The 14,596-nt window shown below is 37.6% G+C and overlaps 1 protein-coding gene across 1 annotated transcript in view; it reads left to right on the top strand.

Moving 5' to 3' along the window:
* The window catches only part of lrig1 (leucine-rich repeats and immunoglobulin-like domains 1), a 51,301-nt gene that overhangs the window by 34,960 nt on the left and 1,745 nt on the right, over window positions 1–14,596 (top strand). Inside the window, exons 9-18 of the mRNA XM_007895194.2 lie at window positions 703–783; window positions 3,789–3,860; window positions 5,739–5,810; window positions 6,654–6,817; window positions 8,347–8,667; window positions 9,508–9,789; window positions 11,370–11,807; window positions 12,296–12,442; window positions 12,936–13,088; window positions 14,139–14,423. Coding sequence (XP_007893385.2) covers window positions 703–783; window positions 3,789–3,860; window positions 5,739–5,810; window positions 6,654–6,817; window positions 8,347–8,667; window positions 9,508–9,789; window positions 11,370–11,807; window positions 12,296–12,442; window positions 12,936–13,088; window positions 14,139–14,423 — 2,015 coding nt within the window. The remainder of the gene's footprint in view (window positions 1–702; window positions 784–3,788; window positions 3,861–5,738; window positions 5,811–6,653; window positions 6,818–8,346; window positions 8,668–9,507; window positions 9,790–11,369; window positions 11,808–12,295; window positions 12,443–12,935; window positions 13,089–14,138; window positions 14,424–14,596) is intronic.

Genomic DNA, 14,596 nt, shown 5'->3' on the forward strand with positions numbered 1-14,596 from the left:
TAAATGCCAACTGACATTTTTTCTCGTTTCTGACGTGATGTGTAGAACTATCAAAACTGCATATACCATTCATTAATCAGTGATGTGTGATTTGCTGGACATTGATGGAAATTATATTGAATCAAAACTGTAAGATGGGGGATAAAGAGAGATACCAATCTGATATCTGTAAGGAAACTTTCTTTTAAAAAAGTTGGATATTCCTAAACAAATTGCAGATTTAGCTAATTTGTTACTCTTCGTGTGTTTATGCGATGAGCCAAGTAAGTATTGTGAATCACATTACTTATGTGTAAGACAAGCTGAGGAAGATGGCACAGGAGTAAAGAAAGCATCGGTGCTACATTTCTCAGGTTTCAAAAAGCAGTTTGGCATTTTGAAGACTACTCATATCCTAACCTGTATGAATTGTTAAGCGAGACTATTGCAATAAATGTAAAACGCATTAAAGTGCTGCAAAAATTAAAAATTCGGAATGTTACATTTCCCGGATAATAGCTGCTTCACCATGAAGAAGATATCAGATCTAACGAACCACTGTTTTAAAACTCTGAATAAATATTGTGTTTTTTTGCATTGAATAACTTAATTGTTGTAATTAGTTCAGTGACTACAAAAGTACTTTTTTTTGTTCACTTTCCATTCATGGAAACGAGCAGGACTGGAAAATTGATTGCACTTTCTTGTTTTTCTTCCCTGCAGGGAACTAGACAATAATGAAATCTCGGGGATAATAGAAGATACAAATGGGGCCTTTGCTGGCTTGGATAGTCTGAGCAAGCTGTGAGTATCCCAGCTTTTGAAGTCAGCCGAGCTGCATGCATTAAAAGGTTATTCCTTTACAGCCATTGTAATTGTGCTTTGAATAGGAACTTTGAGAATTAGACTCATTTTTATGCAGGCTTCAGGAAAATGGAAAGATGAGATGCAATGGCTTCTAATCAGCTATACACACCAGAAGATATGCATATTGTTCTTCAGTGTTTGTGGTTAGACTTTATGTTAGAGTAGTTGGAGTCATACCTGTAAAAACTAGAATATGGCATTATAACTTGATTGTTTAAGAACATTTTTGAGTTTTTTTACGTTTTCTCTTTCAATTTCCTCCCCTTGTATGAAAGCATTTGACTCCTGTTTCTTTCCAGTAGTGTACAGTTCTTGGGGGGGGGGATTTGGAAAGCATCACAGCTGAGCCTGTTCCTGCCCTAATTGGTCCGCCCCATACACAGACTTTATAGCAAGAGTTCCTGAATCGCAATCAAGGACAAGAACCTTGGCTGATTTTCTTCTCCAAGTTGGGGGTGCAGAGGCCAACTTTTGCTCCCAAATGTGCTCTAAATATCTTGGCTCTGAATATGAATTGCAACCTTCTGCAAATCAGGACATATTCTGTTTGAAGGCTACCAAGCAAGTCTGCTTTCGGCGTTGTGAACTGCTGAGTTTTGTACCTCTGAGGGTACTAACTGTTTGTGTACTGGAGCTTTAGCATTGTATTCACATAGCTGTGAATTATGGGCCTAAAAAATTAAATCTAAACCTTGAGAGATAAGGCTTCCATAAAGCATTTGCCTTGTAGTTAATATTTTTCACTTGTCTTGCTTGGTACGATTAGATACACACTTGAGATATGAGTGTTCTCTAAAACTGGAACTTTTACCAGCTGATTGTATTATGCATGTACAGGCATGAATGTGGTGGTTGATGTTTGTTATTTGCTTTTTTTTATGCTCGGTAGTTTATTGATGAGGTTGATAGTGGCAAAGTTGATCTAAGTATTTGGGCTACTTCCCTAAACTATAACAACTGCTTTAATGTTGTAATAATTGTTCTGTTCAGAAAACAACAGGTTGATGATTATTTACACTTTATATACTCTCGAATACCATTAAATTGCAGGGTGAAATGAAGAGAGTTCTTGTATTATACGAGCAGTAGACTTTACATGAATTAATAAATTCCTCAGTGCTACACTCTTGTCTGCGAGCAGTCACCTTTTGATCTGTGGAGGATTAGTCAGTGAAAGGCAAGTCATGAGCACAGCAGTGAGAGTGGGATTCAGAATAATTAAGGCGTTATATGTAGGAAGGACTTGACACTTTAAAGCATTGTAAATTATGTATGAGCTGCTTGTACGCCAAGCACAAAGTCTAATGTTTAAAAAGTATGGCCTGTGAGGATGATTGCCATGTGATTGAGAGATGAAAGGTGGCATTGGACACTACAGAAGAGAACTTAAGAATTCCAGAGGCAGCAGCTGAAACATAAGCATAAGAAAGTGCCTTGTAGTTCAGTATTTAGCAGCAGTAACATCTATGAACAAGTAATTTTGTTTCTCATTAAATATGCATTGCTGAAAGTTGCCATGAAATTGGCCGCTCGCCAGCCCCTTGCTGAATTGCTAAAGTAGAGGAATTAAGAGGATATCTTACTCAGGATGAGCAAGCCGGCTATTTGGCCCTCTGATCTGTCGGGTTAGTGGGTTGTGTTCACTAATATAAAATGTGGATACTGTGTAAATCCAAAAGCTTTGGAAGTTTTCTGCTCTGTACCTGGGAAATGGGCACATTTTACATTAATTGAAATAAATACTTTATTTTCCCTTCTTCGCATCAACAAAATTGAGCTTTTTATATTGCAGCACTTTTTTTTAGTATTTAATAACATTGTATGGTTCTGCGTTAGCTCGGGTATTTGTTGCAATGTTCATAATAATGAACACAATATAGAATACTTGTCACTATGTACATAAGGACCTTCTGTTGAAAAATAAGAGTTTAAAACCAGGTAATACAGTAAAACTCGCATAAGGTTTATCTTTATAAATCATATAATTGCCTAAGTCGTATTCACCTAAGCCCCATTCAGTTTTCTATCAAACCACTTAGATTTCTTTGCACTACTTGTATTAATCGCCTCCTAACTCGTAATGTCGCTCCTCTACCCTGCATTATTCTGGCACTTAGCGGGAAATTACGTCTTAACCCGTTGATGTATGCGCACTTACTGGCTGCATTGAATTATGCATGCACAGTGTAGATTATTGACTAAAATGGATTTTCTATGACTTATACAGTTTGCTTGCAACACGGACAATGCGTAAGGCATATTAAATGTTATGGTCCTGATTGATATGGCTTATGTGAGTTTTATTGCATTGCTTTCTTTTTTTAAAAAAACGTTGCAACCATTAATGGAATAGAATTCCTAGCTTTATCCACAGTTGATATTTTTTCTTCAATTTTAGAAGCGCAATGGACATTTAATTCATGCAAACCAAATGTACCGCAATTGCACAGTCGAGAGACTGCCTCAAACTGAGTGTTCATTTTGTCTTTTTGGATTTAGTAGATTGGGTTAGGGTGAGTGCTTACAGAATCTTTTTTTAAAAAAACACTCCAAAGTAGAAAGTAAATTCAAAATAAGTGGACATAGTGTTCATTTTGGAACCATATAAGCATTCTTCTCAGTAAGATACTGGAGGCTGCAGCTGTCATTACATTCTGCAGTATTCTGTGTTGTTGTTAGTTTGAGAGCTTTTTATTCAGTAAGTGACATTTTGTAGCCCCTATAACCTACTTTAATGTGAACCATATGGTGACATCCTGTCACAATTCTGGAATCTAATTTTTGTTTCCCCTAAAACAGCTGACCTTTGTACTAAATTTACCTTTTAATCTAGGAACAGTTCAGATTTACTGTTCATACAGTTTCTTTATTGTGATTTTTTTCTGAACTAATTGTGCTTATTCTCTTTCTTATTATCTGTTTTACGTGTATGGAAACTGCAGAACTCTGTTTGGAAACGAGATCAAATCTGTGGCCAAAAAAGCATTCATTGGATTGGAGGCCCTTGAGCACCTGTGAGTATCCCACAATGCACTGATTCAGCCGAATGCCAAAAGCAGTGGATGCTAGCAATTTAATAGCCTTTTTGTAAACTGAGAAGTTGCATTGGTGCAAGCCACCTGCTTCCTTCTTGTTCTCTGTTTAAACTTCAGCCTCGTTTTTGCTATTCTCTTAAGACATTCTAAAGATATTCCATTTTAAAGAACTTAAAGTTAATACACAGATGATTCCTCCCATTCTTTCCTTGTGCTACTCCAATATTATCATTTTATTTTCCCTACAGTTAATTCGTAGTAGCATTTGATGTTTTGTTTATAACAGCTATTCCATACTGCGGGGGAAAAAATGGTAGTTTTGTGTCACAATGTGATGCCACACGTTTTGCCGGCTAAGGGTAAACTATGAATATTCAATATTGCAGTCTAAAGTTTCAATGTTGGATTAAATGTTATAGGATCTTAGATGAGAAGAATTGAGTTAATGTTATAATATTTGTACACTGAAGCTGTATATTGTAATTTCAAGGCCCACTAATGTATAAAGTCATAAATTGTTGTAAGAAAAAAATCTGTAGAGATTAGTTTTTCTTACAATTTATGTCCTCATTACTGACTCACACATCAGTGGAAATCTTTTCATTTAACCTATCAAAAGCAATCATAGTTGAAAAGTGTCATTAGATTGTCAAAATTGTTTTGTCCCACAAGGTTTGTTAGAATTTGAAAGTCTTAGCACTCAAAACCAAGTCTATAGAGCTATTTAAAAAGGAATTAGATAAAAACTTGAGGAAAATTAAGAATTCGTTGGGAGACGGAGCAGAGGAATGGGATTAGAACAGATAGCCCCAGCTTCAGACATGACTATTTTGTGGTTTGAACTTTGATTCTTTAATAATTACTATAATGTTGTAATTTTAATCATTGTTTAACAACAGTAGATTTCCAAGTCATTGTGTTTGCCCTGAAACATAAGTAGATATGTTGACATTTTTACTACACTAGTGGAGACATTTTTAGAAATTTAATGTACTGTGATTTTGGAGGTTGTATGTTGTGTTCCATTCTTAATTTACTATGACACAGGCTAGTTCACCGAATGGCCTGTTTATTTGCTGTAGATTCTCTGTAATTCTATATGTAACTGCAATATTTTTCCTTGTTGCTTCAAGGGCTTGTGACATTGAAATAGTTATAGCACATCTCATTGAATTTGTAAGGAATGACTTGTTCCTAGAAAGCTTTAGTGATTTTTAAATACCATGGATGTGATTTTCCCTGGAGGTTAATTTGGTAAACCTCTCCTTAAGTGGTCCCAGGGATGGATTAACGGAGGTCGCGCTTTCAGCCACTACACCCTGAAACTCTGGAACACTGTCCCTCAATCCCTCCATCTTGCACCCTCTCTCCCCTTTTTCAAGTCCTGCCTGAAAACCTTCCTCTTCGACCATGTTTAGGGCCACCTTCCACCCCCCCCCCACCCACTCCCACCCCTGGCTCGGAGTCAGGCACCGCCACTGTTAAGCACTCTGAGACACTACCCTGCGTGGAGGGCGCTCTATGAGTGCAAGTTGTTGTTGTTTCTCATGCTTTATCTGGGGGCTGGTTATAAAATCTTTGAAAATGTTTTGAAGATGTAACTTGGGTGTAGTGTAGGTCAGAGTAGTTATATCATGCCCATGGAAAAAAAGATATTTATTAGTTTGGTAATTTTTTTTTAGAAAAAATAGCCTAGACTTAAAACTGAAAGTGAGAATGGAAGGATAAAATGTACAAACAAGATGAGTAAATCTAATGTGTTGAAAAAAAAATATTCCCTTAATAGTTCTAATAGTAGGTAAAATTGATAAATTCCTGTGTTACAACATAGAAGTGACTGAATTCTGTTCTTCATAGAAACTTGGGGAATAATATGATCAGGTCTATCCAAGGAGAAGCATTTGCCAAAATGAAAAATCTAAAGGAATTGTAAGTAAACGAGTGTTTAGCTTGTGTTTGAATTTCTAATTTGCGCTTAAAATCTATGGGGATATGTCATACATTGATTATAATGTTTTGACAAAAAAGCTTTTTGTAATAGGATATTCACTCAACTAAAATATTGTTTAAAAAAGAATGTGGTCACTCAATCTACGACTATTTGTGGGACACTACTGTGCACAATTTCTGAATTTCGCCCACATAATACACAATCACTACACTTTACAATATATTCTGTGAAATGCTTTGAAAGGACTCAACTGAGTGATAAGGCACTATGTCAAATGCAAGTATTATTACATTTTGCATTTGACATATGGCAGATTGCCCAAGTGTTACATTTTGGAACACTTTATTTTAATAACTAAGATACTGTGGATGACCATGTACTTTACAGAAGAATACAGGTGGTCAACTGATTAACATTGGTGGGTTGAGTCCCTAATGTCTCACTTTATTTTTTTTTTGTCCTTTGCCTCCACGAAATGTCCATGTTTTATTGAGTTTCATCTGAATTTTGAAATTTTACTTTGTGGGGATAATTATCAGATTTTATAAGAAAATATGGCAAGCATCGCAGCGTAAATATTTTCAATTTGAACGGTGGTCACTGTCCATCAACATTGATGACCTGAAATAGGTTCTTGCAATTTTAGATGTACTTGTGCCACACAATAAAACCAACGAAACTTACACAGATGTAATGATGCTGTGTTTTTCGGTTAAACGTATTCCTTGGGGTGGGTTCTATTTGAAATTGTGATGCAGGCTTAAATGTTATGCAATGGTTTTATTGTACTATTTTTATTAAACAACTTTTGTTATCTACAGATACATGAACAGTGACAGCTTCTTATGTGACTGTCAGCTAAAATGGCTGCCGCATTGGCTGTCAGGAAGAGGCTTCCAGGCCAGTGTAGATGCAACATGTGCACACCCAGAGTCACTGAAAAGCAAAAGCATCTTCAGTGTCCCTGCAGAAAGCTTTGTTTGTGGTAGGTGTTTGTGTCATAGTCTGCTAACCTTCAGATCTAGGAATTTACTGAGCAGATTACTGTTGAGAATTTAGTTGCCATATGCCAATGAACAGATTGATATTTCAAAATTCTCGTCCAGCTTTGCAATGGTTGCTTTGGCTTCATACCCTCATCTCGAGTTTCTTCAGTTATTATTCAAATTTTAGGCTGCACATGAATCTCCGAATCTAATTTAATTGAAATGTACTGGAAACAATTGTCCCCAAGGCTTGTAGTAGTACATAGACATAGATTTGAAACAGTGACATCTGAGTTCAGCTGATACTTTTGGTTTCTTTTAATGTGGTTGAGTAAATTCCAGTGCGCGTCCTAATTGTACAGATTTTTTTTTCTTACATGTTTAGATTGATGTCACGAATGAACAATTTTTTTTCTATTTACTAGTTTTAAAAATTAAACTTCAGGCTTTAAACATTTATTTTCTGGACAAATGCCCTAAGGTAACACTTCAGATACCAAGATACGGTACTGCCAAAGTAATACGGACTATTTGAAAGATTTATTAAGTAGTACTTTTGAGGGTGCAAAATAGAACATTTCACTTTGCTGATATGATAGTTCAGTATAAGTGAACAACAATGGCGCATTATACACATTCACTCTTCTTCCCGCCCGGCCCCCAGAGATATGAATGCATTTGAACAAAAAATCCTTTGTGTTTTGGTTTGACCTTTGTCCCTTCCCCTTTTCTGGGTCTCCCTGTGGCACAGTAGCCAAGCATATGACCCGTTTCCAGCCCTCTGGCTGTGAGATGTTGCGTGATAGTGGTCTAGGGTCTGGATCAATTTACTTGGTTCCTTTCCCTGTAGGGAAGTGTTTGGTCTCTGATTAGTTCCTCACCTTATGGGATATTGGCTATTCTGTGGCACAGAGCATTGATACTTTATCATGTGATGCCAAAGTACACATTTATCCATTTATAATGCATGAGTTGGGTAAACATTTTACAAAAGTGCTCAGTAAGATTTTGACTCAGTTATAATACATATGACCATTCAGATAGTTGATGATGACCTAAGAGCAACCATTCATTGCAACGTTAATTCAGGTCTGTGGTTTTATCCTTACTGTCTCTTAACATACTTAGTCTGCACTGAGCCAGCCAATCTCATTTGCTAGTCTCGTTTATTGTTCACTAATTCACGTATTTGTGAATGTTGACCGACAGGCCATTTTTATTGAGAGCAATTTTTATATCTGAGAATCTCTTATAAGTTGTAGCACTTGGGGAGCAACCTTTCAACTTTCTTCAAAAGTAACTTTTTGTGACTTTCTTTGAGTGTTCTTTCTTTTAGTCTTGTCTTTTGAAACTAATGTTGTTAAATAGAATTCTACGCTCTCCGTTGACTTAGTTCTTTCCAAATTTCCTTAATAAGATCATTTAGTTTTCAGATTAGTCTGAATTTTATTAGTTCTTTTCATCCTGGTCAAAACAATTTAATTACAAATAATTCCTCATCTCTGTGCTTCCTATTTCAACTTTACAGATGATTTCCCCAAACCCCAAATAATTGTTCAACCTGCAACAACCATGGCTGTGCTCGGCAAGGACATCCGATTCATTTGTTCAGCAGCGAGTAGTAGCGACTCTCCAATGACATTTGCTTGGAAGAAAGGCCATGAGATTCTTCATGATGCTGAAATTGAGAACTTTGCACATGTTCGAGCAAAGGACGGTGAAGTAATGGAGTATACTACTATTCTTCATTTAAGAGCTGTGCAGTTTACAGATGAAGGAAGATATCAGTGTATGATAACAAACAACTTTGGATCAACCTACTCCACCAGAGCTAAGCTTACTGTCAATGGTGAGTACATTTTTGATTTGCTACAAATTTCCTAATTGAAATTTAAGTGTAATAATACAAAAATATTCATTATTCAACCCTGCATTTTCAAATAATGAAACGGCACTTTTTCACTTACCAGAACAAGTCTATTTTGAACACTTCCATTATTATTTAATTATTCAATATAGAACTATAGAATAGAAACATAGAATTATACAGCACAGAAGGAGGCCATTCGGCCCATCATGTCAGTGCCGGCTCTTTGAAAGAGCTTTTCCAAATCAATCCCACTCCCCCGCTCTCTTCCCATAGCCCTGCAAACTTATCCTTCCCAAATAATTATCTACATCTCTCTTAAAACTTGCTAAATTGTGAAAACATTTCTCCTCCCCTCCCCTCTGTTTCTTTTAACAGCTGTCTTAGATAGGTGTCCTCAGGTTACCGATCCACCCGCCAGTGGAAATAGTTTCTCCTTGTTCACGCTATTGAATCCGCTCATAATTTTGAAAACTTCTATTAAGTCTCCGCTTAAGGAGACTGCTCTAAGGAGAATAATCCTAATAGCTTTTCTAGCCTCTCCTGATAACTGAAGTCCCTCATTCCTGGTACCATCCTGGTAAATCTCCTTTGCACCCTCTCCACTGCCTTGACGTCCTTCCTAAAGTGTGGTGCCCAGAACTGAACACAGTCTCTCGCTGATCTTTCTTAAATCATCTGGCGTATCCAAGACTTTGCATAAAAACTTGGATAATATTCTGCAATATAGTGGCTTTAAAAGCAGGAACTGTGAGAAAATGTTATATTGGTCAACACCAGCTAAAATGGTAACCCTCATTAACTTCAGTTATGTATTTACAGTATTGCCATCGTTTGTTAAGATTCCAAGAGATCTAACTATCCGAACCGGAGCAAATGCTCGTCTTGAATGTGCTGCAACTGGTCACCCAGCTCCACAGATTGCATGGCAGAAAGATGGAGGCACAGATTTTCCCGCTGCTCGGGAAAGGCGCATGCACGTGATGCCTGAAGATGACGTTTTCTTTATTGTGGATGTAAAAACTGAAGACATGGGTGTTTACAGTTGTACAGCTCAAAATATCGCTGGCACCATTTCTGCCAATGCTTCTCTCACAGTGTTAGGTAGGTGGAATCTAATATCTACAGTTGATCATGAATTATTTGCCATAATGGAAGGATTTCTTTGAATTTTAATGACCCTGGTGAGGGGGAGGTGAGAGCTGTCTCAAGCAAGCAATCAGATTAACTGCCTTCTCATTTCTGGTGGATAATTGCGACCACAGTCCATTTAGATTTACCTCTGATAAGATCAAAGGTTGAGTGTTCCAAATCACAAGTTTATTAAAGTAAAACATTGTGGCAAAAGAAAAACTCTTTAACTTAAAATTGGATCAATAAAGAAAATATTTAGATCAACAGCAATTTGTTGATGCATTCTCTAGGTGAATAGGATGTTTATTTAGATCTCTTTAAACAAAGTATTGTATTCTCTCACACATATGCAGAATGAATTAATTGATGGGAGTAAGTGGCATCTTCATGTATTTCCATTCACATGGAGACCTGCCAAATGAACACCTACTGCTACTTAAACAACAACAACAAAATTACATTTGTAAAGCGTCTTTCACGTCAGGAGGACGTCCCAAGGCGCTGGACAGACCCAAGCTCAGGGTCGGGGAGGGTGGAGGACAGTGGGTGGGCGGGCAGAGAGATCGAAACCATGGTTGAAGAGGAGGGTCTTGAGATGGGTCTTGAAGGGGGCAAGGCAGAGGGACTGCGGGATGGAGTTCCAGAGGGTGGGGGCAGAGTGGCAGAAGGCCCACCCACAAATAGTGGGACGAGCGAGGTGAGGGATGTGAAGCAGACCGGAGCCCGCTGAGCAGAGGGAGCGAACAGGATGGTAGGGGGTTAGTAGGTCGCAAAGATAGATGGGAGCAAGACCATGGAGGGCTTTGAAGGTAAGGACCAGGATCTTGAACTGTGTCCTGGGAAGCCAGTGGAGTTGGGCAAGGATGGGGGTGATAGGGTCGCGGAGCCTAGTGCGAGAGAGGACATGGGCTGCAGAATAAATAATGTTGTTTACAGAGACATTGTGCTTGTATATTGAAATGTGTAAAATAAATTATGATAATACTACTTGCATTTGATATAGCGCTTTATAATAATAATAATAATCCTTGCATTTGATATAGAGCTTTTCACGTCGGGAGGACATCCCAAAGCGCTTCACAGAACACACTGTAAAGTGAATTGACTATATTTGTGGGCGAACGCGGCAGCCAATTACGCACAGCAATGTCCCACAAACAGTCATGGTTTGAAGTGACCAATTCATTTTTTTTGAAGGAATTATTAGCCCCCCACCCTGGAAAAGCAATCCGCCAAACGACTAACAAACGGGTTTGTACTTACTGCTAGGTAAACAGAGACTTGTGGAGTAAGAAAACATGTCCAACATTTTTCCCTGCCGGGAATCGAACCGGGGTCGCTCGCTTGTGAGGCGAGTGCTGTATATGTTGCAAGTTGAAGTAGTTGAGGATTTGGATACATACGCTAAATTGTAATTGCATTAAATATGTTCAACATCCCATTTACCAGTTTTCCATTTTTAGGATAAATAATGTACATTTGGAAATGATTAAAATATCTGAGTATGACGAGAAATTCAAGTACTGACCTGCCTAATGTTGCATTTTTAGAAACTCCATCACTGGTTTATCCCCTTGAAGACCAAACTGTGGCTATTGGAGAAACTGTAGCTTTACAGTGTATGGCATCAGGCAGTCCTTCCCCTCGGATAACTTGGCTTAAGAGCGATGAGCCCCTTGTGGTTACAGAGAGGCACCACTTCACACCTGGCAACCAGTTGCTAATTATCCGAAACGTCGTATCAAATGATGGGGGTAAATACACATGTGAGATGTCCAATACACTTGGCACAGAGCGAGCTTACAGCCACCTCAACATTATACAATCAGCAAGTTGTGCTATGGGACACGGCAAAAAGGATGGAACTATGACTGTGGGCATTGTCATTATTGCAGTGGTCTGTAGTATTGTGGTAACTTCGCTGGTATGGGTATGCATCATTTATCAGACCAGGAAAAAAAGTGAAGAATACAGTGTTACCAATACAGGTGGGTACATAGATTTCAGTTTGTTGTCCCCTTGAGTGCAATACAGCAGAACTGAAAATCCTGCTTCTGATCCTTTTAAGAACTGTGTATATTACCAAAACTACCTTTGATATAAATGCTTATCGAGAGCCACAGAATTTTTTGTGTGCTCTGAATTTTTTTTATATGCTTGCACTTTAGCCGTGTCACTCTGCTGTGAGTGATGACATTGTATTTTGGTTTTGTAAGACTGTTCCACTATTTTCTTCATTTATTTATTTGTATAAGAAAAAAGAAGTTGCAAACTTGTAGAAATCTTGGCAGAATATCATGATTGCTTTGGATTGTAAGGATTTTTTTGTTTTATCAATAGGTATAATTGCATTAAGTGCTATCAAAATTTAACCATGTTTAGAATTAAGGAGTGTCTATTGTGTAGTCTTATAAAGCAGTTCTGTAAAAGAACTGTCATTTTCAGTTATTTTAATGTTTATGTATATATTTTGCAGATGAAACCATTGTACCACCTGATGTACCAAGTTATCTGTCTTCCCAAGGAACACTCTCTGAGCGTCAGGAAGCTTGTGTCAAAGTTGATAGTGTCAGCAACTTACAGCTTGCAGTGACTATACCCAATGGCCACATGGAGAGAAATGGTATGTATGCTTGTTATCGCATAACATAATGAAATGCATTCTACAACCCATTTAGCCTCTGTCACAAAGATAAAGTTTCATTCTCAGCTGTACTTTATTTTATGATCTGACTGTTGCAACTTGGAGTTTCCCTTGTCATGTATGTTAAATGGAACCATAGAAATTTACAGCATGGAAAGCCATTCAGCCCATTGTATCTCTTGGAAGGAGCAATTTAGTCCTGTTTCCCACCTTTCCCCAAACTTCTGCAAATTACTCATTTTTAGGTATCTTATCTGGTTCAGTTGATATATTTTCTAAAAAACTGTTACTTTGGATTTTTCTAGTTTTACAATTTTCTGTAAAGAGGTTGCATTTTATTTAAAAAAAGGAAGACTATAATCTTCAGTACCAAAAGTTCACAAATAGTGCAATCACCTGCTTGTGACATCAGGATTAACAACATGTAATAATTTTACAAGGCTGACAATTCTAATAAGTTGTCTGATTACAGGTATGGTTCGGACTGACACTGGGAGCTGTACAGATGTGGAGTCTCTTAATGTTCCTTGCAGCATTGTTTCAAAGCATTGTATTGGATATAATGCTAAAGATGGATATAAACAGGAACATTTAATTGAAGGAAGACTATGCTCTGAAAAAATAGGTAGGTGCCTTTTGCAAACTAGAAGTCCATTTAATTAGACAGTCAAAATTCAACCAAATTCTGTTACCGCTTCACAAAAATCTCCTGCCTATTTTCTAAAGCAATCACATATAGATGTTGACCGTTTGTAAAGATTGCTCAAATTTGTTGAGGTTGTTTAGTGAATACTGGACGTAGAGTGTATATTGAATTTTTTTCATGAATTAAAGTGAAATGGTCATTTTTTTCAGTGGAAAGAACATTGAATAAAATTTGGTTGATAGGTTTCTTCCCTCTCCTCCTCCTCCCCCCTGCCCCTCCCCTAAAAAATCCTTTTGGTTTAACAATCTACAAGGTTGACAAGTATATCTTAGTCCACTGGGAAAATGAATATCCCAGGAACAGGTGGTAGTCAAGTGCAGAATGCTTTACAGATGTAAAGTCAAACACACTTAACGTGTCACTTTAGTAACTTCACTCAAGTGCTGACATCTCCAGGACACTTTGAACCTTGAATTGGCAAATTAAGATTTCTTTCTATTGACATAACTGATCAATTTTATAGTTTAGTAATCTAATTGATCGAAATATTTTTACTACTGTAAAAATAAAATGGAGCTACGACCGCTTCACTTAAAAACTCTAATTGGTTAAAACCCTTTTCAGCCAATTGGAAGGATTGTTGAACGGTTTTGCAAGCAAATGTTTGTGGTAAATGGTTTTTTAAAATTTATAATTGAATCATTTCCATACTTCTGAATGGGTGGGATTTTTGTTCCTGAGTATTGCTTACATTTCTGAAGATAGTTGCCTAAATTAACTTGCCTAAGCATAATTTCTGCTAATCACCTACACGTCCCTGCTGAAATGTTATAGGCTGCAAACCTCCAGCCGTGAGTCTGTGAAGACATCGTTTTTATTATTTCAAAGTGGGCAAGTCAAGCTGTATAATGATTCTGAATACAGTTGCCTAAATTAACCGGTCTAAGCTCTTTTGAATGTCTGTGTTCAATCGGAGCCTGTAAGGGAATTTTTTGGTTTCAGTGACTGAGAATTTCTCTATTCCCATAGGTACATTTGGTGTTCCAGTGATGGTTCCTGTTGATCAATTTGAGAATGGTAACATGTATGCCAAGGATCGAGAATATTGTACAAAACCTTATAAAATTATAGATCATCCATACCAGCAACACAGTCCAGAGCACTGCAGAACTGATGGAAACACTTTAAATCATCTCTGCAATGGGACTTTCAATAGTGTGCGGGAGCAAGAAGACGCTATATATCCTAGCAACCACGACAGGATGCCTTCAGAGTCGGAAAAGTCAGCAGCTGAAAAATGTCCAGACAAAAGAGGTAATTTTTGAAAGCTCCAAATATCCTGACATTGGGACCTCTTGGTCCTCGCAGATCTTAACATACCCCCAGATTCCTAGTTGCTAAATTCTTAAAAGCACTCAAATTGCCTCCCCCTGTGCAGGATGTGGTAAACAGCAGGAGAGTCATGAAATTGGATGAGCTGAATGGAG

The sequence above is a fragment of the Callorhinchus milii genome, unplaced genomic scaffold (genome assembly GCF_018977255.1).
Source record: "Callorhinchus milii isolate IMCB2004 unplaced genomic scaffold, IMCB_Cmil_1.0 Scaffold12, whole genome shotgun sequence".
Taxonomy (NCBI): domain Eukaryota; kingdom Metazoa; phylum Chordata; class Chondrichthyes; order Chimaeriformes; family Callorhinchidae; genus Callorhinchus; species Callorhinchus milii.